The sequence below is a fragment of the Pelodiscus sinensis genome, chromosome 5 (genome assembly GCF_052426305.1).
Source record: "Pelodiscus sinensis isolate ZL-2025 chromosome 5, ASM5242630v1, whole genome shotgun sequence".
NCBI lineage: Eukaryota > Metazoa > Chordata > Testudines > Trionychidae > Pelodiscus > Pelodiscus sinensis.
This window is the reverse complement of record NC_143056.1, coordinates 59,183,517-59,208,783: the sequence shown is the minus strand read 5'-3', so window position 1 is coordinate 59,208,783 and position 25,267 is coordinate 59,183,517. Positions and strand designations below refer to the sequence as shown.

Here is a 25,267-nt window from a genome sequence, read left to right as displayed (position 1 = left end):
TGGTACTTTTAAAAATAGAAATTACTAATATTCTTAATGCATTAGTTAAACTTAAGAAATTCCTAAGAATTTACTAAGCATTAATGTTAATCAATAGTCTATGTTGAAAAATTATAGCGTACAAACTAATTAAAATATTTATACATTAGTAAATGCAAAACTTGACCATTAACTCAAATCTCTATTCCTAAATACATCTGTGGAATTCTATACACAAATATCTACATTAAAAGCAGGTAAGTGATTTAGAAGAACAATTCAATAGAATTTTTCCTTCAAATCACTTTGGAAAATCCAACTCTAAATTATCAAAATAAGATTTCCATTTATCTATGATGAACTGAAGAATTACAATAACTTTTTGTTGGTTTTGTTGTTACACAATTACTTTACTGCAAACACCATCATTGTAGGTTTGAGTCTTGATCCTCCTTGAAGACTCTATTAGACTACAGGGTTCTCGAGGTCTCTTCAGCTATATGTTTTAATGTAAATTTAAGAATATGGTAATAAAATAAAATAAAGGTAATAAAGAAAAAGCTACCCATGTACAGGATATGAACTGTGATTTGTCTGATTTGTCTATACCTCTTTTGGAGATAAATAGAAGTTTTCTATCTACAGGATTATCAGCCCAGAACCTTTCATGGGTCTTAACATTCCTTAATAAAATACATATATACAAAGCCATCCGGGGGAGGGGAGCTTTTAAATGGAGGAGTAAGGGTAGTTCGGAATAGGCACCTAGTCCGAACTACCTAGTTCGAGCCCCGTGTAGCCGCGCTGCACGGGGTTCGAAGCAGCGGGGATTTAAAAATGGCGGCTCCCCGCTTATGCTAATGAAGCCCGGGAAATTCAAATCCCGGGCTTCATTAGCAAGTGCGGTATGCATACATCACCCCGCTAGTTCGAACTAGCGGGGTAGTGTAGACATACCCTGAGGCTGGGACCCTTGGAGGTGGTGTGGCTAAAGGGGTCCCTATGGAGGTAGGCCTTGAAGAGATCGAGCCCTGGACCCCATGGTAGGCTCATGGTGTCCAAAATGGCCACTGCACATATGGCTACCATTGAGGAGGCCAAATCTGCTACATTGCCAGGCTACAATGCCATAACTGGTGCTGTGAGTAAGACCAGTGCTGAGATTGAGACCAAGCTGAAGAGGCTCTGGAGGCACACTGACTCAGCCTCTGACTCAGATGAATAGTCTGACACTGAACAGGGCGGTGACGTCAATGACAGTGCCAGGAATCGGTGCCGAGGTCTGTGCTGTGGCATTGCTGCAGGTTTTCCACGGTGCTGAATTGGTGCAGGCAGCAGCATGTGCTTCGCAGAAGGCTCCGGTATGGCAGACTGCTCAGGTACCGAGGGACTTGTACACCTGATGATGCCACAGGCAGTGTCCCCGGTGTTATCAGTGCCAGGACTTTTCCCATGTCCCCGGAGTCCATTGCCGGTGCCGAACCCGGTAATGACAATAGTTTGATAAGGTCCTGAGCTATCAAAGGTGTCCAGTGTTGATGGCTGCTGGACATCCTCGATGAGTATGTCCTGTGCCGGACTCACATACCATGTTGAGATTAAATGGCACGTAGCCGACACAGGAGCATCAAGGCACTGTGCAGGAGGGGGGTAGCAGGACTTCAAAGTGTCCTTCCAGGTGCCACGCTCTATGGCCATGCCTCAAGGGGGACCTCCCCGTATGCATCCTCTTCTTCTTGGGCAGTGGTGATTGTAAGCCTAATCTTGGGCCACCAAAGGCTTGTTGCCCCTGCAGCCTTGCACTCCGATACTGGTGCTCTCTGTTCTACCAGTGCAGAGTCTAGTGCTGGTGGTTGGAGTTCAGATTCCATCAAGAGGAGCTTGAGACTGAAATCTCTCCCCCTCTTAGTTCTGGGTTTAAACCTCCGGCAAATCTTGCAGCTATCTGCACGTGACCTTTCCCCCAGACACTTTAGGCAAGTGTCATGGGGGTCACCGCAGAATATAGGCTTCAAGGCTTGAACCCGTGAGGCCCTGGGGTCCCCTTCCCAGAAGTGGAGAAACAAATCGGGAACTCCTGCTGTTATAACTATGTACTAATTAACCACTAAGCACTAAGAACAGTAAAAAACAACTGTATAAAGATATACATGAAGGCTGACGGTAGACTTGCAGAGAAGTCAGAGATGCTCCAACTACTATATATACTAGAAGGAACTGAGGGGGCGGTGAGCCAGCAGTGGTATATATGTGCCAATGCAGCAGTGCCACTTCAGGAGGCTTCCTGTCTGGCCCAATGGATACTGCTGGGGGAAAAGAGCTCTGACATCCATATATGCGGCGTGTGCACACCTACATGGAATGGACACGAGCAAGCACTTGAAGAAGAATGAAAACTTGGATAACAAATCTTACTGTTAATACTACCTCTTAATTTTATTCATACCACTAAACCCCTAAACTCAATGAAACCATCACCCTATTTAAAATGTTTAATACCATGCCAGTTTTTGTTTAGGTAATTTATTACTCTTTATATAACTAGTAATTTAAATAGAAATGGCCTGTAAAAATAAGTAGCTGATTAAATACTTTATCACTAATCAAAATCGCTGCTGCTACAATAACTTCAGCAATGGATAGAAGACATTAGTATTTCCTTATGGATGCAATTCTCTATAAAACTCATGCAATTTAGTGTAAGGTAAAGATGTATATTTATCTCAGCACAATCCTTGACAAACTGATCACAATAAGCTGTAAATAATTAGGTTAATAAGTAACCACAGCCAAGGTTAGTTGACAATAAAAGAAAACAAAGTGCAACAATACTAATGAATTTTAGCGTGTTGTGACTTTATAGATATTTAAGTATTAGTTTAAAAAGGTGTATAATATAGCTAAGATGGTAAAGAATTTATCTGTAATTAGACATGTGTAATTGCATTTCAAGACATTAGTTATAATACAAATCATAAGTGCTACAAAAGTAACATATAAGAATTGGTCAATTTTTTTCATAAATAAAAATTATTATTCCAAACTCACATTTTTGCCATACAAAATACAATGAAGACTCAATCTAAGTTTAAAAACTTATATTCACTTTTATATAGGAATTTCCATTGTGTTGGAAAGCCAAAAGAGAATAAACAAGAAAAGCAATTTTCTGTACTCAGCTCATGAGGCTCAATCCAATTCCCAGTGAAATCACTGGAATTTGAAACAGATCCTTATTGTAGACATATCTATTTATCTAAGAGCTTTTCCACTTGTATTTCAGCTTCTCTTGCATTATCATGCAGTAATATTGCATGTCTGCATTGAAAGCATCACAATCTTTTGTCACAGAACAATTATGTTACAAAATTCAGTATTACAACTTCACTGAAGGATCACACAAGAGGAAAAATGGACTGAGAGTCAAGTTTATTTTAATCTATACAGATATTTAATAATCAGGAAGAAAGGAAGGAAAAGTACTGTCAACAGTTTTAGGCCAACACTCCAATGACATTAGCAAATAAAGTCTGCTTGAATGAGTAATTTGTAAAGAGTATCAGTGCTACTAGATGTTTATGCTAAGTTTAAATACTGTCAAGATTCTCAGAGGTTTATATGAGTCATCTTTTGTAATGAGAGAAAGTGGGGGGAGGGGAAATAATACTTTAAAGTGAGTAAATGTTGTAAATTCAGAAGGAATCCAAGAGGAACAAAGTGGATTGACCAAAAATTCCAAATTTCTAATTTTTGCAGCTATTTGGATAAATATGCTAAGCATGTTTTGGGAAATATTTTAAATTTCTTATTCAATAGCTTTTGTGAGAAATACTGACATTTTCAGATGGAAAAAATACTCCACCTCTCAAAATTTCAGATTTTCAAAACTTAAGGTTTTTAATAGTAGAGTTCTTCACCTTCTCTTGTTTGTCATTTCTCCTCTTTATTCTTTTTTTGTCTAAGTTATCATTGAAAAGGGGAAGTAAAAAAAGTGAAAGAGTGAAAAAAAAAAACTACTGAAAAACAAAAAAAAAATTCAGATTTTCATCTTTTTTCTAAAAAAGTCTGAAAGCTTGAAAAAGCAAAAAATGTTGACCAAAAAAAAAAACGTTTTCAGAAAAGGACTTTTGTGTTACAGAAGTTTTGTATGAAAATATTTAACTAATTCCAATTAAAAAACCACTGAAAGCTGTAGGACCACAGTCATATTAATCCTCCAGTGTTAGCTGAAACTATCACGTTCACCTTTCATAGATTCATACAGTTTAAGACTAAAAAGATTTAAATTTAGATTATCTGCTTGGACCAATTAAGGTAATTATACTTTGTCATCAAGTCACCTCTCAATCCTCTTTTTAATTATCAGCTCTGATTGAGCTCTTAATGTCTCCCACTGTAAGGCATTTTCTCCATCCATCCTTCGAATAATTTTTGTGGCTCTTTTCTGTATACTATGCAATGTAACATCCTTTTTAAAATGAGGACATCGCAGCTGGCCACAATATTATTTTTACTTGTATTACAGTTGCACCTAAGAGTCCTAGTCATCAGGGGAGGATTAGGATTTTGTGTGTTCTCTGGGCCAGAGCAAATGTGGCTGCTCCCAACCCCCGTTCCTTCTAAATTCTCTCTAGCCCTCCCTCACCACCCCACCACTCCATCTGAGACATAGGGTCAGTGCATGGGGCTTGCCCCACTCCTCCTGGTGCTCCATCCAGGGAGCAAGTTGGGGCACAAGGACACCAACTTTTTCTTGAGACTCCCAGTTGGCCAGCACCCCTGGGCACTGGCCCTGATGGCCCAATGGCTAATCCACCACTGCTAGTCATAGACCAACACCCCACAATACTCCTAACCATGACAAGCCAATCTGGGCAAGTTGGGAACAAAAGCGTGACAGATGCCTACATCCATAAAATTCCAAAGATAGAGAGGGAGGCAGATTCAGAAAGGAGGAAAAAACCTCAAGAAACATGAATGCAAAATGTAAGGAGCAGCAGCAGCTGAAGACAGAAGAATGGTGGAATGAAAACAGGGTCCACTATCCAAAGTATCTAAATATCTTTCAAGAATTCACATCTACCCAGTTCCATCCTTTTCCCTCCTATATCACCTTTTCACTTCTATGGCTTTCTTCTAATTTTCCAGTGATTTTCTTCTTTTCTCTCGCTTTTTAATTACTCTTTTCTTCATTTTTAACTCACACACTATTTTCTGCTCCTTTCAGCTTGCTTACATTCCATTTTCCTTCCTATCTGCTTTCACTGAACACATGAAGAATGAGTGCAAGCATCAGAAAATTAGTTATGCTATTATGATGCTCACATTTGGTTCATTTACTACACTACTATGGTTAGCATAATATCTCCACTCTACCTATCCTGTTTAGTATCCCTGTTGAAACTCTGAGGCTACCACCTTGAAATTGTTTCTCATTTTCAGAGCTGATCTCCTTGTAAATATAAGAGGTAGGTGGCTGCCCCACTCTGTCAGGGAAGGGGTTAAAGTAGGCTGGAGGGAGCCTGCACAGAGCACCATGCAATCAAGAAAGACCTTAGAAGAAGCCAGAGAGCATCTTGCTGGGGGCAGCCCTGTATATAAGGAGCTGCTCAGCAGAGAATATGGGCTTGGGACCTGATCAGGGAAGTTGCAGGGCCGGTTCTCAGGGAAGCACTTTAGACAATGCAGCAGTGGGCAGGCTCAGGGATTCTAGAAAAGGAAGTTCCATCCTGACACCTGTCAGGCTGCAGGTCTTGATACAGGGCCCAAGAGTGTGCAATGGTCACTGGGGAAGTGGCCCAAGGAACAGACAGCAGTAAAGGGGAAGAAGAAGAGGAAAGGACAAGGATGCTACCAGAGGGTCTCTGAGCTGGGACCCAGAGTAAGTAGTGAATGGATCTGTGTCTCTCTTTCCCCCCTTTCTCCAAACCTAGCCACACTGAGGAGTGGCCTTTATGAACTTTAACTTGCCACTGAAGTGAGGGGCTACACTGGGGCTGCATTTGGCCATGGTGGCAGGTGCGAGACTGAGGAGTGCTAATACCTCCAGAAGGGGGGCAAAAGAACAGAGTGGTAGGAACTACCATAGGGCAGTGTCCTGAAGTGGACACCATGAACCTGGGAGCGACACAGGTCCAGAGTAGGAGTGCCCAATGATAATAAGCGAAGCAGCAGCCAGAAAGAGACACTGTGCTAAGGAGTAAACTAATCCCCAGGGTGACCAGCAGGAGGTGCCATGCTGATGAGTCTCAGATCCTGTTACAATAGGGAAAAGTGTGTAATATCTTTATGGGGAATTTTCCATTGGCACCCTGCTCTTGCTAAAGAGGTCACTGTTTTTAACAGGGCATGTTTCATGAGATCTTTCAAAAAAATTTCTTTATGATAGATATTCCCATTACATTTGCCTTTCTCCGTTCACTTTAAATTAATGAAAAATAGTTTGATTGTTTTTTATTTCTTGGTTTCTAAATTTCTATTTTAACTAATTGAGATAGCATAGTTAAACAGTGAACAGTATTTCCGTTCTGTAGGCATAAATATTACCTTCTAATAGTTTAGTAGAAACAGATAAGCTTCTTGATTTGCAATTTATTCAGAAAGTTAAGTGAATTATTTAGCCACTAGAGAACATAGGCTCAGCATTGCAACCACAAAAATCTTAATATTCAGTTGGACATGTTTTCTCAAATATATTCCTCAATATCCCAGACAGCTGCAATTACACCTCTATCCATTTTATGTGAATTTTTCTATGATGAAGAATAAGTATGTGTCAAATAACTAATATTATTCTGTGATACAGAATAGATGTGAGAAACAGAGAGCCCTATGGCATTAATATTTAACATACCACCTGTTCAGTTACTAAATGCACAAAGCACTTATCTTTAAACATGTTGACTCTTCATGACAAAACATCTGGGCCCTCTAGTTTCTCAAATCCTCTAAACAGCTGAGATATACATAAATGTGTTAGAAAGCTAATTTTAATGTAGTCTTAGACTTCACTTCATGCTATCTTAAAAAGAGATTAAATAAATCTGAATAAATTTAAAGAAACCGAGTTCTCAAGAGAGCAGTGCTTAGTTAATCCCTTCCTTGATAATCTGAATTCCAGCTGGTCTTATTATAGGAGGAGATAGTCGTGCTGCCCTTTGCTCATGTCACTCCACACTTCCCATTACAAGAATTCATTTTCAATTGTGTATAAACTTGGACATTCTATAACCATTTAGACTGAAATTTTCCATGCCAGGTATCTGCCTCAGGCTGAATTTTGTGTGTTTTAGCCAAAATGGTTCTGCTGTTTCTACAGATGTTATCAGGGTAAAAGTAAATTTCCCTTTTTACCTGTGAATTTTCTTTATTACCCTCCACTCCAACAATCTATACTGTGGGCATTCCCCCTCTCCCTGCTAGTTGTAGGCACAGCTCAGATTGACAGTCAGCCTGGAGTCAGGACCACCCCCACACCTTCGTGAAGAACCACAAATGTTAGCTTTGGAAGCTGACAAATACTAACTGAATATATTACAACTAGCCAATTAGCCCGTCATAAAACAGGATTTTCAGGTCTCTCCTCCACATCGGTCTTCTCTCCTGAGCCTCCGGTCTCTCTCTCTCTCTCGCTCCTCCTCCTCCTACTGCCTCCCTTCTGCCTCTCTCTTCGTCTCTTTCTTTCTCTTCTCCTTCTCCTCCTGCCTCTCACACTCTCTCCGCTCTGTCTCTCTCTTTCTCTTCTCCCCCTCCTGCCTCTCACTCTGTCTCTGCTCTCCTCTGTCTCCATTGGGGATGCACGTGCCTGGGTGAGTTCGGCTCCCCGCCGGTCGATTCCCTCTCCCTGCCCCCCACCAGCCAGTTCCTCCTCCCGATTTCCCACGACCAGCCTCGCTGCCCGCGACTCCCACCCCTGACCAGCTTTACTTCCTGCTGGCCACCCCTCCCCTGTTCTCTCCTGGCCAGCTATGCTGCCTCTGATCCCCCCCAGCTCTGCTTCCCACCCCTAACCCCCTCCTCCCAGCCAGCCCTGCTCCTCTCCAGGCCAGTCCCTCCCCCCTCCAGCTCCCGATCAAGGGTGTCCAGGTTGTTTTTTTTACCCAACCCTAGTGATGTACACAGCCAGGGGGTGGGACTGTGTATGTCACCACCCCACACCCCTTCGCTTCCTGCTGTGGCGCTTGGCTGAGTTCTGCGCCGCTCAGCCAGGCCGCCGTGGCGGAGCAAGCAGAGCAAGTGGACGTTTGGGCTCCCACCATGTCAGGGAATCAAGAATGGGGTGCATCAGAGTCATGATCATGTCTAAAGGATTTGTGGCTAGGTGATCAACTGACCCCAACCATGATTACAATGGTCTGAGTCTGAGCCTGGCATGTCTCATCATGTATGTGCAGGTGGATATGTGTCCTAGACAGTTCCTCACTCTAGACTGAGAATGAGGTTGGGTAGGAAATCAAACCTGGATTGCCTTGGCCTGAGTTGAGTCCAGGACTGACCCTATAAACTCTATTGGTAACAGAGTGGACTTCACATTTTTCAGCAGGAGACCAAAATCATCAAATGTAGATATGAATATGAGTTGAGACCCCAGATGATCACTGGATTGGGCTTTGATGAGCCAATCACTGAGGTAAGGAAACACTTGAATGTGATGTCTATGAAGATAAGCTGCTTCCAGTGCATTTGATGGGGGCACTCAAAAAAGCAAAATATTTTTGCAACTGAGTTTAGGTGTGATGAAAGGTGACAGACTGACAGTACTAAAGTCTGAAGTTCATTTTTTCCCTATAAAACAGGTGGAAAACAGGCAGTAAAAGTATGTAAGGTTTCCTATACAACCTCATTATTGTTTTTCAAGTTCTCTAGTGTAAGCAGGGAGTTTACTTTCCATGATAATTTGTTTTTTACCTCTTTTGAGATCCCCAACAAAGGTTTCAGTTAATGCCAGTTATGGTGCTGTGTTTCTGAAGTGGGTACCTGTCTACTCCTAATTGGACTGAAACCAAACTAATTTCCTATTCATCACCAAAAAAGCCATCAGTGATAATGATTTAAGTCATTGTCACCCTGAGACAGATTCAAAATCAGTCACAGTGAGATTAAAAGCTCCACATTCCAAGTCCAAACCAACTGGTCTCTAAACAAATGAGTATTTCAGTATTTTTCTCTGACTGAAAGTAGCATGATATCTAAACAATAAGGTAAATCATGCATGTTAAACAGTGCTCAGTATGACAGCATGTCAAAAGAGACAAATATTATTAGGAAAAGATCAAGCACTTACTTGACACCTGCAGAGAAGCTCACCACTGGAAAGAAAAGCCCATCGACATTGAAGTTCTCAAACATACCCTGGACAGGTTGTCCATTAATGCGGAATGAAATACTGGGTACTCCTAAATCCAAGCAGCAGCTAACCACGTCATCAGATGCCAACAAATGCTGATTGACAGATGCTACAGCTCGGGGTACTCGACCTGATGAGAAATGGGTTGGAGAGAAAGGCTTTGAACAATATCCGGTATTTAAAAAGAGTTAGATGAGTTCATAGAGGATAGATCCATCAATAGTTATTAGCCACAATGGGCAGAGATGGTGTCCTAGCCTCTGTTTGCCAGGGTCAAAGATTGGGCAATAGGGGATGATCATTTGATGATCATCAAATTACCTGTTCTGTCCATTCCCTCTGGGGCACTTGGCTCCGACTACTGTCAGAAGACAGGATACTAGGCTAGGTGGATCATTGATTTGACTCAGTATGGCTGTTCGTATATTCTTAAGGGGTTAACTACAGAACAGCAGCAAAACTTGACAGCCTCACAACCTATTTCAAATTATTAATTTTCTTTCAAGAATGAAGACATAACCTTGTCTTCATCCGCTTTGTGACTTTTTTTGCCTTAAGAGACAAACAATGAGCTACATTTTCTAGACTGATAAGTGGCAGAACAGTGCATGAACTGAACAAATCTCTTGAGACCTCTGAAGCTGTTAGCAAAAAAGAATATGCTCAAGTCAAACAGCATGTGCTCATACCATGACCTATTTGCCTGTATAAAACCAGTAGTGATTGGCAGGTAATTTTAATATCTACTCTCCAAATACTTGTGTCTTATTTCAGTTGTTTACGAAATATCAGCATTCCAAATGCATTATAACTATCTTCATTCATGGAAAGGAATAGATATTTATAGGAATTATGAGAGCATCTGAAGTTAGAGGATTAAATAAAATTAGAAAGGGGTATAAACCCGCATACAACAGTATAACCATAAAAATGGTTACTTACCTGAACAATAACTTGTTCTTGATGATGTGTTGTGCATGCATATACTCTGTTTCAGGTGTGTGTACACTCTGCACTCAGACACTTGAGCTAGCAACACTCCTTGGGACAGTGCATGTGCCCTTTGTATCTATGCCCTCAGCTAGGGGCACACAAAGATCAAAGTCACTTTGACCTCTTCTCTCATTTCCTTCAAACTAGTATCTTGGTGATGTCAGGTCACAAATGTAAGCTCATGGAAAACATATGTGCCCAACACATCTTGATGAACAAATTACTGTGTAGGTAAGATATAATTTTTTCTCCTTTGATTGGTTGTACACATATATATTCTACTTCAGCTGATCTCAAGTGGTAATTCTTTGGGTGGTGAGAATTTGGAGTCTTCTTAAATAAAGGCAGAAAGACAGATATTACAAAGTCAGCATCAGCTCCTGAAGCTGCTGTAATAGCAAAATATTTGGTGACAGTGTGAAGCCCATGTGGTGGCTCTCTAGGTTTCCATGTTTGAAGTGTTAATTAAAAATGACAGAAGCAGCCTGATCTTTGGTGGACTGAGATAGAATGTTTAAATGCAGTCAGCAGGGGCTCAGGCAGGCTCAGCTATGTTGGCACTGAGCCTTTCATGGTGCCCCATGGTGCTCTGTGAGAGGCAAGTCCAAAGCCTCAAGCCTGGGATATTGTGCCACTGCCAGAGTCAGTGTCTGCACATTGCTGGGGGAGCTTGGTGCTTCAAAGGTAATGAGCCAGAAAGCAGTTGGCACAGAGCAGGTAGGCCTGCCCAGTGATCATTTGGTCTTCACTAGGTCTCTCTGAGTTGAAGGGAGTGAGCATTTTTTTGAGTTTTTTTTTTTTTTAATTCTTCTTAGAGATGGGTTTCCTGCAATTTGAAATGGAGTCTGTGCCCGGGTCAGAGGCAGAGCCAAGTGACTTTCACATTAATAGCAATTTAAAGCAGATTTCTCTGTCCTTCTGTGCCCTGGATTTTAACTTGCTGCAATGGGCACATTTTGGGGGATGAGGGACTCCAAACATTTCATAAATTGAGAGCGATCACCAGACTTAGGAATGTTATCCCTGCATGTAGTGCAGTGCTTAAAACCCGGGGAGCCAGGCATAGTAAGCATTGTTTGGCTAGCTGGCAGAAAAAATGAAAAGAAGAAAAACTTTATTTATTTATATATTTATTTATTTGTTTGATTGTTTTTGTTTATTTAGGAAAGGAAAAGAACTTCTCTGAGTAATGAGAGGGAAAAATTAAGATAAAACTATCTAAACTAGATGAAGATAAAAATTTTTAGATGACTCCATTGAACTTTGTTCGAGGCTAGAGATAGTAAAGAAGGAACTGATGAGATTGGTCATGCATGCATGCTATTAAAAAATGACAGGCACATGAGGAAGGCTCCATGTGTGTGAGACTGGTATAAGTACTGCTGTAGAAATCTCTGACTGAAGGGTGGAATGCTACAGGGACATTTCTTGAAGAAGAATATGCAGTTGCATAACATTCTGGGTAGTATACTAATCCTGGTTACTACATTGAAGATTTGTATTGAGAGTTATCAGAAATACCAGTTAACTCAGCTTTCTGGTCAATGCAGTGCCAGATAACAGAGCTTTTATTGTACAACAGAAATTACATCATGTGGAGTCATACTGAAATACTGTATTACACAGTAAGCTAACATTAACTGATCTTAAATGCTATTAATTTGTGTTTCTTGGTATCCAACACACACGTGATATAATCTCAGGCACACTAGGGCTATGTCTACACCCGTAACTTCTTGCGCAAGTAATATGCAAATGAGGCTAAGCGTGGAATATTGCCGAGCCTCATTTGCATACCTAATGAGCCACCATTTTTTTCAGAAGAGGCTCTTGCACAAGAAGGAGCATCTACACTGCCCCTTCTTGCACAAGAAAAACTCTCTTGTGCAATGCCGTTCTTCCTGTCAAGTAATAGGTGTAATGGCATTGCACAAGAGGGTTTTTCTTGCGCAAGGAGGGGCTGTGTAGATGCTCCTTCTTGCGCAAGAGCCTCTTCTGAAAAAAATGGTGGCTCATTAGGTATGCAAATAAGGTGCGGCAATATTCCACGCTTAGCCTCATTTGCATATTACTCACGCAAGAAGCCACGAGTGTAGACATAGCCTAAGGGTCCAATATTGCTGTATAACTTCCATTGATGTCAGTGGGTGTTCCATGCATGGATCCAGTACACTACGTGCCCCATGTAGACAGATAACGATAAGTTTATAAAAACAATGGGTAGGAATTTATTCCATTAATAGAGGTAGAAATTCAGAGTAATCCATCCTGTGTTTGAAGAGTGGAATCTGACTCATTGCAAAATAGCACACTATGCACATAACCGGGGAGTTGCTTTTAAGGATATTTTATTCCTTAATACTAAATGTTTACGTTTTTAGATTATTGGTAAGAATAATTGAAAAGTACTTAAAGAGTACTTACCAGACCACAAATGAAGGCCATCAAAACCATAAGAGTGGAGGTCATCACCAACACCATTGCCACCCCATCCTTCTCCACCTCCAGGATAAGGAGCATAACCTGATGTAGAGGCCCAGCCAACCCGTAGATGAGTGGGTTCTGCTGTCAAAAATGGGTCTACCTGATCAATTATTAGTTCGAAGTACCATTTCTTATATTGTGCAGAGCCCTCAGCAACCCCCAAAAATATGTTTGGCCTCATGCTAGAATAGAAGAGACACATTAGATATTACAAGATGTACATTGATTGCTGACTTCTTGCAATACTGTGTATGACTTTACACTATGCTGAGCAAATATGACACCTGAATTCAAGTTTAGAGACCCATTATGTAAAATTTCTGTCCAGATTGATTCTATCTGCTTTATGATTTTCTATGTCTACATAATAAATAATAACAACAAAGACTATAGAAAGAAGTTGTGCCAAATTCAGAAACAGAAATTATTTTATGATATGCATACATGCTGTATATTCTTAAGCTGATCCAGCAGTACCCTACTTTAGACCAGGTGAAGAAAAGTTAGTTTCACTCGCTCATGTCAGAGTGAGGTTCTCACTCACCATGAACATTGGTGTCCACTCTACAGACAAATAGAAATGGACTCATCTGAACAACATTACAAAAGAAATATAGGCTAGAAGTGCTAAAACAAGGAAAACCCCTGAATATGAAGGCTTTAAGTTCTGATTCCACAGTCTCATAAATTTAGGCCAAATGTCATAGGAATACTCAGATTAGAAGTACAAATTTTAAAAAATAATATACATAATCATTAACTATCAACTTCTTAATACAGATTTCCTAATTTCAAAATAGTACACTATTAGCTAGTGTACATGAAGAATGAAAAAAACGGATTATTTTCACATAATAAACATTTTTTACTATATTACACTGTAATTGTATTGGAATTATTTTTGCCTCAATCCATTGTCTCTAAACTCTGTTATTTGTTTACAGATTTCTACATCAATGTGCATACAAACACTGTATTTTGTGTACTTACAGTATTATATAAATAAGTCATTTTCATGCAAGTGTGAATTCATCAAGCAGCTTCTCTTCTAACAAACATTTCCTATATTCTTAGTAATGTGAAACTTTAAAAAACAGTGAACATCTAGAAGTTCCCTAAATAGTATGTCTTTCAGTGATTGCTAAGCAAGGCTAACAAACAATTTTCTCTCACCAAAATAAAACAGAGTATTTTCTTAATTTAAGCTAATACTAATTTCCACCCTGAACCTGCATCTTAAGCTGGGGGGTTGTTTGTCTGGTTGACTGGAAGAAAGTGATACTTGATGGTTTCAGAAAGTGGGGAAAGAAGGAGATGTAAAACTGTTGTAAGAGAGACCAGCATGGTGGCTGACTCAGGCTATGTCTACACAGCAGTGTTATTTCAGAATGACGTTAGTTGGGGACTCCTATGATTGGTGCAGCATGGAGACACATCCTCTTCACTATAACCCACCTTAGCCATTCTACGAGATGGGGATGGTTGGTAAGACCCCACCCCAGCAATGGAGTTGCTGGATGGACATAGATGGAAATAGTGGTGAATTATTTGAAGCCTTCCTCCCCCCCACTGGAGAGTGTATGTTCCTGGCAATGGATCAGCTGGAGGGACCTGGGTGGACAGTGTGTGTTTGGGGAGAGGGGTGGGAGGGAGTCTACCAAAAGCATTTCCCCCACCTTGTTAATTAGGGGAGAAAACAAGTGAGGGTTAGCTGCACTGTTCATGTTATATGCCGGGTACTCCCAGACATCTGATAATAAAGTTGTGGCCTGATTAAACCATATTAAATGTCACCTCTCTTTATTTCAGCATAGCTAGACAAAGACATGCATGCTCTCTTCATTTTCAAATACAGCAAGAAAACAAACAATGTACTATACCTTGTCACATCATTAATCAAACGGGTTTGCAATAGCAAATCTCTTCTGGGGAGTAGATTGTCACAGATCAAGTTCTGATTGGCACGCACGGCAACTCCATTACAGAGACACAATGAGCAAAGTACATCAAGAACCTAAAACAGATCAGGTACAGACAAGAAAATGTTACTGTTTATAATACAATTTAATTACCTTTCAAATATGCAGGGAACAGGAAAAATGAAAACTTTGGTGATTATCCTAATATTTTAGTTTGGACTTTAACTGAACATAGTTTGTAATAGGTAACAGTTGACATCACGTAAGTTTTTAAAAAGCATCCATACGTTTTTATACCTATGCAGAACTCTTTGGATCTGCAAATATGGATTAAAAATCTCATAAGTACAGGCCTTCACATAGGATCTGTGTTACTTTACTTCTGCTATTTCCTGCCTGAAATGTCAAAGAAAAAGCCTGAAAATGCTGTATATCAGCTGTTCACAATGAAAACAAACTGTGCAAAGTGTTCCTTTTTTTAGTCTCATTACAAATGTGTAACTTAGATAAGACACTTTGAGAAATTCACTAAGGACTTGAAAACATGTGGATAAAAGGGGTGGGACCAGTTTGATGTGGCTCTTATACCAATTATCACTTATCATTCAGCTGTGAAACCATAATTGAAGTAAAAAAAAACATCTTACGAGAAGAAGCTATGTGGATAAAAAATTAAGAAAATACTGAAACAATCATGGTGTTCAAAACAGTGTTTCAGAGAGGTCTAATTTCAAAACTTATTCTGGTCTTGGCTAGATTGATTTGTACAAGTCTACAAATGAGAGCAGACAAAGGGAAACATTTTAAGCAGCGGGCCACCATTTTATTTAACTTACCATGTGGAGGAGTGCTCCTGCCCTGTCATACATACTCCACATACTGGGCATTTTAAATGTTTCCATTGCAGAGGTTTGCAAGTCTCCAACAATATAACCTATAACTGAGGGTAGATTTTTAGCCTACTTCTAGTACTCAGCTTGCTCTTTTGAATCATTTTGAGTATCCCCCTGTCCTGATACAAGGGGGACAGAGAGTACCAAGGGGGGAAACTTGGCCCATGAAGACCCACTCCTGTCCCAGAGGCACAGGCAATAAGTTAACAATAATATGCTTAGGCAGCAGACTTGATCTGATGCAGCCAAGTTAATCAGTGATGACTGCATGACAACCCAAGGCACTGATCTAAAATCCAATCTTCAGAGCTCCATGTGTGTCAACTTTGTTTGAGGCAGGCAATCTGATCAAAAAACGGCCGTGATTTCACTCCTCTCAAGGTTAGCTCTCAATGATACTTCCCCTATTACTGCTAAAAAAAACCCAAACCAAACCATACTTATGCAAAAAAACCAAACAAACAAGCCAAAAAACCCTTCCAAAACAGAGTGCAATGTGAAACTGCTGAGCTGGAATTAATATGAACATTTGACACCATAAGAGTGACTGTGGATAGGGTCTGGTAATGGCTTGCTCACTGTAATTAATAATTTTCTTCATTAGATATTCTCACCTTCTTATCCACATCCACCCTGATTGAATTAGCTCTGATGCAACACTCCCACCTCTGTACCCCTACCATCTGATTCTTTTTCTTTCACTTTATGCATCTGATGAAGAGAGTTGCAACTCTCAAAAGTTTATGCCATAATAAAATTGTTAGTCTTTAAGTGCCACCGGACTATTTGTTTTATCCTCAAGATGGAAAGTATCATCTAAATATTAATGTACCCAAAAGTGAATGTAATATGTCAACTGTAGTCACATCAGAGAACTATTCTCCGATGATGTGATGCAATTCTCAATACATCTACAAATTTTGTTGGCCTTTTTTTTTAGTGCCACAGTATATTAGATACCCTTATCTTCTTTGCTTCTCACTGGTTCTTAAATTTCTTTAGTATTATTGCTTTACAGCTTTTTCTCTTCCCCTAAAAATCTGGGTTTCAAAAATTTCCCTTCAAAGACAGATTGCAGTTTTCCAACTTGAATTTTGTTATGTTCTACCGCTATTTTTTAATATCTCTAGGTCATTTTGGATTATTTCTCTGTCCTCACTGGTGCTTAAAACTCTTCGAAAATAAGCATAATCTGAATTTCATTAGTATGTTGTTCACTCTCTTTTACAGATAATAAATTAAGAGATTAAATAAGACCTGACCTACTAAAGATCTCTGCAATAATTCACTACATACTTTATTTACATTCCTCCTACATGCTTTATTTACATTAAGCAATCCATGGGACAGTATTAATCTGTATGGACAATTCAATGCATTTGAAGAGTTAGACTTTAGGTAACAGTAAGAACCTTCTAAATGATGTATATATTTTTAAAGAGAGCATTTTTAAACAAATAATTTTAAAGGATTTTTAAAATTGTAATGTATTTGTTCAGGATAAATTAGTTATGTAGTTGGAAGAAACTTTTATTTTAAATATATTCCTACTATGTCTGCTTTTGTGTATTTGAATGTATAAATGATAATATATCATTTCTCATTCTGAACAGATTCTGCCAGTGTGAATTGAAAATAACTGTATTGAGTGCCATGGAATAACATCATGGCATTTTGACCTTCTGTAGTATGTGATCCCTGGTCATGATAAACATTACTTGCATGAATAGTCACGTGAAAAGAAAATGGAACTTATTATCTGAGTAAGGGTTTATAGGACTAAGTTCTGTCCTGTTAGATGTTAATGCTGCAAGTTACACCATGCATCCATATGAAGTAGTTTACAGTCCTAAGGTCTTAGATTACATTTACATGTAGCTTTTTACTTATTCTGACACATCATTTGGTTGCCTATCAATATTTATAACAAACAAATGTGCTAGTTGTTCAAAGAAAAAATGTTTTGAAGACACAGTCTCCTACGCACACTGATTTATTTTACACAGAAAAGCAATTATAATTCTCACATATTTCATTTTGCTCTTTGAAAAGCAATTGAATAGGTATTCTTCAGTGCATTTTTAAATTAAATTAAAGATACTAAATATCACATTGTTGGTTTTAGAGAAACTTGTTCACTTTTTTTCTGTAAATTACTCACGATATTACAAATACGTTTTCTACTTCTCAAACATACCTTGTGATTTCGTCCATGCTTATCCAGCAATGAAATAATAGATTTGATATGTTCCTCTGCTATCAAATTTAAAGCTTCTGGACTTTCAATCAAAATGCAATGTAATACTTCCAAAATACCTATATGAATGCCAACAAAATCATTTTGACATTAAACAATCTGCGGAACTAAATATAATTTAATAACATGGGAAAGAAAAGGAGATCCTAAGGGGAATGTAATCATATATTCTCTTACTCAGTCTATTCAGTATCTCTGGGCTAAAAAGAATGAACTCATCTTCAACAGGCTTTAAGTGCCAGCTATGACAACAAGTTAAAATGCACCTAAAAACTATAATTTATGATTTTCTTGACATAAATATTGGTAAAAACATATAGAAAAAAGAAAATTCACTTCAGTTAGTCACAGGAGGAAATTCTCTCACAGACTGTATTTTATTTTTCAAACTGATTTTGTGTCTAATTTTTTTCTTAATGTTATTTGCTGGGACCAAGCTGTTAACAGCGCCTATACTATTTGAAATTATATTAGTAGCTGTGGAGTCGTACCACTGTGCACTACAGGTTGAACCTCCCAAATCCAGGACTCTCTGGTCTTGCAACATCCATGGTCTGGCAGGGTCATGGATGTTGCTGGACCAAAGATCCCCCGAGGCAGCAGTGGGAGCCAGCCAGAGAATGCAGAGCTGGGAAACCCCAACCTTGGTGGGGAACCCCTACAACAGCAGGGCCAGGCAGCGAACAGGTAGCCCTCACCCTGACCTGGGGAACCCTGGTGTCAGCTGGGCCAATCAGTGAATAAGGAGCCCCTGCCCTGGCTGGGGAAACTCCCTGTAGCAGTGGGGCTAGACAGCAGCCAGGTGGCCCCAGGCCAGAGAACCACAGGAAACCCCTGGTGGGCCCAGGACTGGCTCCGGCAGTGGGGCCAATGGCAGTGCCAGCATGGCAGCCCTGGCATTATCTGGGCCACAGAACCCTCAGCGTCAACGGGACCAGATGGCCGGGGAACCCAGAGAATCCCTGGTGGAAGTGGGGCAGGGGTGACTGGGCAGTCCTAGCCAGAGAACCCCCTGTGGCAGCAGGCCAAGTATCCCCGGGGGATCCCCTGCAGCAATGGGGCTGACGGCGTCTGAATGGAACTCTGGGAACCCCAGTCGCAGTGGGGCCAGCAGCAACCTGTCCAGAACCCAGGAAACTCTGGTGGCAGCGAGCAGCAGCAGAGTGGGAGCTCCACCCTTGGGTTGCTAGGAGCAGGGCAGCCAGCAAACAAGCATTGACCTCCGCTGGTCCAGCAAACTCCCTGGTTTGGGACGGCTCAGGTCCTGAGGTTGCTGGACTAAGGAGCTCCAACCCGTATTATGAATCATACAATTGTGCCAGGGCTAATTAGTTTATTTATTTCAAGGTCCTTTCATTGTGATGGTAGAAGGAAAAAGAAGGAAAAGGAAAACCCAAGTGGGGAGGAGGGGGGGAGGGGAAGAGAGAAGGGCTAAAAAAACAAATGACAGACTAAAAAAGGAACGGAATGTTCATTTGAGAGAGTTACTTTAAAAAGATCAGTTTGTTAACTTAAGAGATTGGATTTAATTTTATTTTCATGAAAGAATAGATGCTTTTGGGTGCTTACTATTTTTCAAGGAAAACTACTCACTTTTACAAGATGCAATGGTATTACTATACAAACACCATATTTTTATAAAATAGGCCTTACCTGAGGAAGATTCTAATCTATCCAATTTACTGATGAGCCAATCAAGGTTATTGGAAAACTGGGTGCAGTTATTTCTGTTACCACGAATGAGGGCAGCTGGAAAAAAGGTTTGATATTAACAACCAGTGCTAAATACAAATATTTTAACATAATCTCTAAGATAAATCAAATGAAAATGATAATTCTCTTTCATATGTCTGCATTTGCCAACCCTCTTCTCTCTGGGTGTAGGTGCAGAGTCAGGGGGTGGGGGCAGGAGCAGGCTGGGGATAGGTGTCTGGTGAGGGGAGAGGCTGCAGGAGTGGACTGGGAGTGAGGGGTCTCTGTGGAAGAGGTGAGGGGATTCAAGGGAGGAGGTCGGGCTTGGCTAGGATAGGGGATGCAGGATGTCCCAGGTTCAAATAGCAGAGGGAACCAGGCACGGCCTGGGGAATGGGGAGGGTTGGCAGAGGGGATCTAGGGATTACACTGGGCCACAAACTAAGTATGAGTCCACGTGACACCATTGCAAAAAAAGTAGACATGATTCTGGGATGCATTAAGAGGAGTGTTGTGAGCAAGACACGAGAAGTCATTCTTCCGCTCTACTCTGTGCTGATTAGGCCTCAGTTGGAGTATTGTGTCTAGTTCTGGGCACCACATTTCAAGAAAGATGAGGAGAAACTGGAGAAAGTCCAGAGAAGAGCAACAAGAATTATTAAAGATCTAGCTCTATAAGGAGGAAGGAGAAAAATGATTCTCCTTAACATCTGATAATAGGACAAGAAGCAATGGGATTAAATTTTAGCAAGAGAGGATCAGGTTGCACATTAGGAAAAAAATGCCAACTGTCAGGTAAAACACTGGTAAAACACTGGAATAAATTGCCTAGAGAGGTTGTTGAATCTCCATCATCATATGTATAGTAGCTCAGTGTCTATGCATCTGTAATGCCGTGTACATCAGTGCCCCGCCCCACTTCCCCTCACTCCGTGGCAGCAAGCGGATGCAGGGTCCCCCCGGAACACTCCCTGCCAGCTCTGCTTCCCTCCCCCCTTCCTCTGCCCCCCCCATCCTCCCCTCCAGCCCCACAGCCCCCAATCCCCCCCCCCAGCTCTTTTTTCCACCCCCCTTCCGGCCAGCCCCACTCCCTTCCCCTCCCTGCCTGGTGCACTGTGGCACGCTGAGCAGCGCTCCTGCCCCCAGCTGAGCAGCGCTCCTGCCCCCAGCTGAGCAGTGCTCCTGCCGGGCCCGGTGGGACAGGAAGGGGGGCAGGGCAGTGATGTACACGGCCAGGGGGCAGGGCCATGTACGTCACCACCCCCCCTTCCTCCTCCCGCCGTGGCACTGAGTGCTGCGCCCCTCAGCCGGGCCGCCGCGGGAGAGGGGGACAGTGATATAGACAGCCCCGCCCCCTGGCCGTGTACGTCACTGCCCTGCCCCTCCTCCCCCACAGCGGCCCAGCTGAGCACGCAACACACAGCTGGGCCGCCACGGAGGGAGGGGAAGGGGGCGGGGCGGTGACGTACACAGCCAGGGGGCAGGGCAGTGTATGTCACCACCCCCCTTCCCTCCCGCTGTGGCACTCAGCTGAGTGCTGCGCCCCTCAGCCAGGCTGCTGGGGGAGCCAGCAGTGCAAGGGGCTGTTTGGGCTCCCCCGGGGTAGGAAGGGAAGGGAGGGCGGTGATGTATACGGCCACGGTCCCAGCCGTGTACGTCACTGCTCCGCCCCCTCCCTCGCAGCAGCCCGGTTGAGCATGCAGCACTCAGCCAAGTGCCATGGCGGGGGGAAGGGGAAGAAGAAGTGGGGACGAGGGATACGGAGGGGAAAGAGAGGCAGGAGGAGGAGAAGAGAAAGGGAGAGTGAGAGGCAGGAGGGGGAGAAGAGATGAGAGAGAGAGAGAGAGAGAGCAAGCGCTCAGGAGAGAAGACCTGAAAATCCCATATTATGACGGGCTAATTGGCTAGTTGGAAATATTTGAGAGCAGGTTAGACAGACATCTGTCAGAGATGGTCTAGAATAGATGCTGCTTGACCCTGCCATGAATGCATGGGACTGGACTTGATGACCTTTCCAGTTCTAGTATTCTATGACTGTATGATTCTATGTTAAATTAATTTGATAGTGTCCAGCTAGTTTATATATCATCAAACTATAATAATGAACACTAATAGGCAGACATTAAAATATTAATTGACTATACTACTTTTATTCATAAAGAACCTTTTCCTCCCATCCTGCTCCCCACCTCCCCCAGGACGGGACGGGACGGCCAACACCCAGGCAGCCCCAATGGAAGTCGGGATAAGGGACACCCTGAAGGGAAGGTGTTGGGCTGGGTTCTGGTGTGGCCTCGGGAAGGGGTTCTCAAAGTTTTTGACACAGGGACCAGTAACTCCATTCACAAGCTTTTGGAGAACCAGTAACATTCATTTGCATATTTGCATATTCAATACGCAAATGATTAATATTCAAATAAGTTGTTTCTGGTTCTCCCAAAGCCCCCCGTGCCAGCGTTAGCAAAGCTTTTGATACAGTTACCCACAATATTCTTGTCAGCAAGATAAGGGAATATGGATTGGATAAATGGACTGTAAGATGGATAGAAAGCTGGCTAGACCAGGGTTTCCCAAACTTTTTACTTTTGTTGGAACCCATTTTTTTCAGTACTGTCTTTTGCAGCCCAAAAATATTAATGCATATTAAAAAAAAGAATGACAAATGAATAAATTTTCAGTGTTTCACCTGGCTGTATCCTCTACCCAGCCTGGGCCAGGGCTTGGGGGACCTGGCGCCACATGAGCACTTCAGGAGGCGGGAGCAGGAGCAGACTGGGGTAGGGTATCTGGCTAAGAGGGAGGGTACAAGAAAGGGTAGGGTTGCCAGGTGTCCAATTTTGTACTGGACAGTCCGGTATTTGAAGGTTTTGTCTGGGAAAGAAATTGAGAAATTACCAGACATATAAAATGCCTGGTACTTTCTAATTAGGTAGGTTTTATTATAATTAGGTGTATTAGTCCTTAGCTGCCTGGCTGGTAGATGTGCTCATGCTGTCTGAGTGTATCTACCTGCCAGGCTTTGTCTGCCCACCCGGATCTCCACCGGGACAGCCCCACTCCCCCCAGCACTGCTTCCCGGTGGCTGGTTCCTCCCCCCCTCCTCCCAGCCCACCCCACTCTGCTCCCCTCCTGGCAGCCGTGCTGAGGCCCGGTATTTTTTTCCCGTGGCCTGGTACTGGGCCACAGCCCATAGTTTGGGAAACGCTGGCCTAGGGGATAAGGCATTGGCCTGAGGTGGAGTGATGGGTTCCAGTCCTGGCTTCCTGAAAGGCATATATACCTACCTGAAATATTTGAAAACATGACACAATCTTTTTAATAATGAATACACTCATAAAAAAGTATCTCAGATTTTTTATGTTGTGCATTAGTTGAGCTCTGTTAGTGATAAAGCAGAATTCTGGTAATAATGATGCTTAGAAAATAGTATTTGCTATGTCTCAATATACCATAGTCCATCAATTGAAGTATCTTTATTTCAACTCCTATATGATCTCCTTCCATAATCCAAGTTGTACACTGGAACACATGGGAGAGGTTCCGTGGACAAAAGAATATGCCTAGGCTACACCCTCTTCATCAGAGAATCTATCGTGGGGCTATATGGTAGACACTGTGCATCCCTGTCCTAGGCCCACACACATTCTACACAATCTTCCCCACATCTCACTTGCTTTCCCATCTCAGATCCAAATACCGACCCCATACTTGTGGAGAAGCCCCTCTAGGCTCTAGGTGGGAGGGTATGTAAAATATCATGGAGACATTTCAGCTGCCCATCCACTTGGGAGGGTGGAAGTCTGCACTCAGTGCTCTAGTTCTTTATTAGCTGTACAAACTACCACCTTCCTTACATTCAGCTGTTAAATACAGCACATGATCAAGGGGCCTGTATAATTCTAAAGTTGTTCCCAAATATTTCTAGGTGGGAGGATACCATGCAGCTGCAGGACAGAATCAAGTCCAGGTTAAGTGGCCTTTAGTTCCGCCTCCTGAGCAAAACGTGTTATAATATGGATAATTATTGTTCACCAGCACAGAATGCATATTGTTTTCTGAATGTAACTGAAATTAACTAACTCCTAATTTTTCCCCTCACAGAACAGCTCATCAGTCTGTAAATACACTATTGAGCAAAACCAAAAATATCCATAGTGATTATTATAGCCAATTATCAAAAGTTGTTATTATAAGGTGGGCAATTGGAAATGGAAAGTGTGAGACATCCTGTTGTTTACTCTGCACTAGAGTTAGCTTTGTTTATAAAAATGAAATCAAAACGTACCCAAAAGTACTTTACAAGACAAGTCTTCATTATAAAATTCCTTCAAATCTTGCTTGCATGTGTCTTGATAGTGAAATCTGAGATATCCTGTTCGTCTTGCTACCTCTGATAGCCCCCTGGATACAACTTCCTTGGGTATGTATTTGTCTTTCAAACTATTCAGATGGCCCAGCCAATGCAGTCATCTTTGCCTGAGCAGGGCTGTCACACTTGCTCTTTGAAGAACCCCTGCATTGGTGACTTTATCTTTCCATTTTGTGTTGGGCATAAACAGTAGCAGGCAGAAACTGTTTAAACTTTTCTCCTGATGAGCATAAATTGTCCGTTTCTCCACCATACATGAGTGTTGAGGACATAAGCTTGGTGTACTACCATTTTGGTCTTGATGGTAAGTTTTGAATAGTTTTTTTAGTTAGTCTGCTAAAGGTAGTGGGAGCCTTTCTACTGTGAACATTTTTCATCCAGTGAGAGATTGGTGGTCAATGTAGAATCTAAGTAGCTGAGCTTCTGGACTACTTCTAGCTGGTTTTTATTTCAGTTGATTGAAGGATCCTGCGGAACCTCCTGTCCTAACACAACTGTTTTCTTAATGCTGATGGCGAGAGCAAGTGCCTGACAAGCACTTGAAAGGCAATCCGTAAGTGTTATAGCTTCACTACAAAGGCACATACAAGCGAGATATGAAGGAATTTGTAATTGATCCTGACTGATGGAAAACCTTGGCAAGTGATCATGACAAGTGGTGCCATCATCTCTATCAGGGCATCAAAGTACACAACAGGAACTGGTTTATACAGCTTGAAGAGAAAAGAGTCCATAGGAAGCAAGCAGCTCCCAACCAGAATACATACATTTTCAACAACTGCCAAATATCATGCCAATCTTGGATCAGCATATTCAGTCACATGAGACATTGCAAACCATCTACATCATAGGCTAAAATTCCCATCGTGTCTCACAGACAAAAGGACGCCAACAAACTCTTACAAAAGGGATTATGCTAACGCGGCAAGCTAGTACGCTAGAGATAGAGATCTAACTTGATGGCAGATAGGGATGGTTTAGTTCTGGAAGCATGGACAGACTCATGTTGCAATGGTTTATTTGCTACACATTTGTTTAAGCCATAAGGGCTTGGAACCAGAAGTACACTTTCTCAAAATGCAATGGTTTTAAAATCCTTGATACTGGGATAGACCCATCTTTACTTTTATTTTCCTGAATTAAACAAATAATTTGTTCCAACTTGCATACCGTAAACACATTTTATAAACCAACCACACAGACACGGAAAAGCCTATCTACTTTTCTAAGTCTGGTGTTGAGTTTTTTCTATTATACAGGCAGTCCCCGGGTTACGTACAAGATAGGGACTATAGGTTTGTTCTTAAGTTGAATTTGTATGTAAGTCGGAACTGG

General features: G+C 41.7%; 1 protein-coding gene across 22 annotated transcripts in view; it reads right to left on the bottom strand.

The window, feature by feature from the left end:
* RYR3 (ryanodine receptor 3) overlaps positions 1 to 25,267 on the bottom strand; it is a 522,680-nt gene that overhangs the window by 290,488 nt on the left and 206,925 nt on the right. For all 22 annotated transcript variants that reach the window (XM_025189447.3, XM_075927047.2, XM_075927048.2 and 19 more), the window contains 5 exons: positions 19,525 to 19,620; positions 17,812 to 17,930; positions 14,683 to 14,816; positions 12,743 to 12,984; positions 9,263 to 9,455 (listed from right to left, as the gene is read on the bottom strand). In XM_025189447.3, coding sequence (XP_025045232.1) covers positions 9,263 to 9,455; positions 12,743 to 12,984; positions 14,683 to 14,816; positions 17,812 to 17,930; positions 19,525 to 19,620 — 784 coding nt within the window. The remainder of the gene's footprint in view (positions 1 to 9,262; positions 9,456 to 12,742; positions 12,985 to 14,682; positions 14,817 to 17,811; positions 17,931 to 19,524; positions 19,621 to 25,267) is intronic.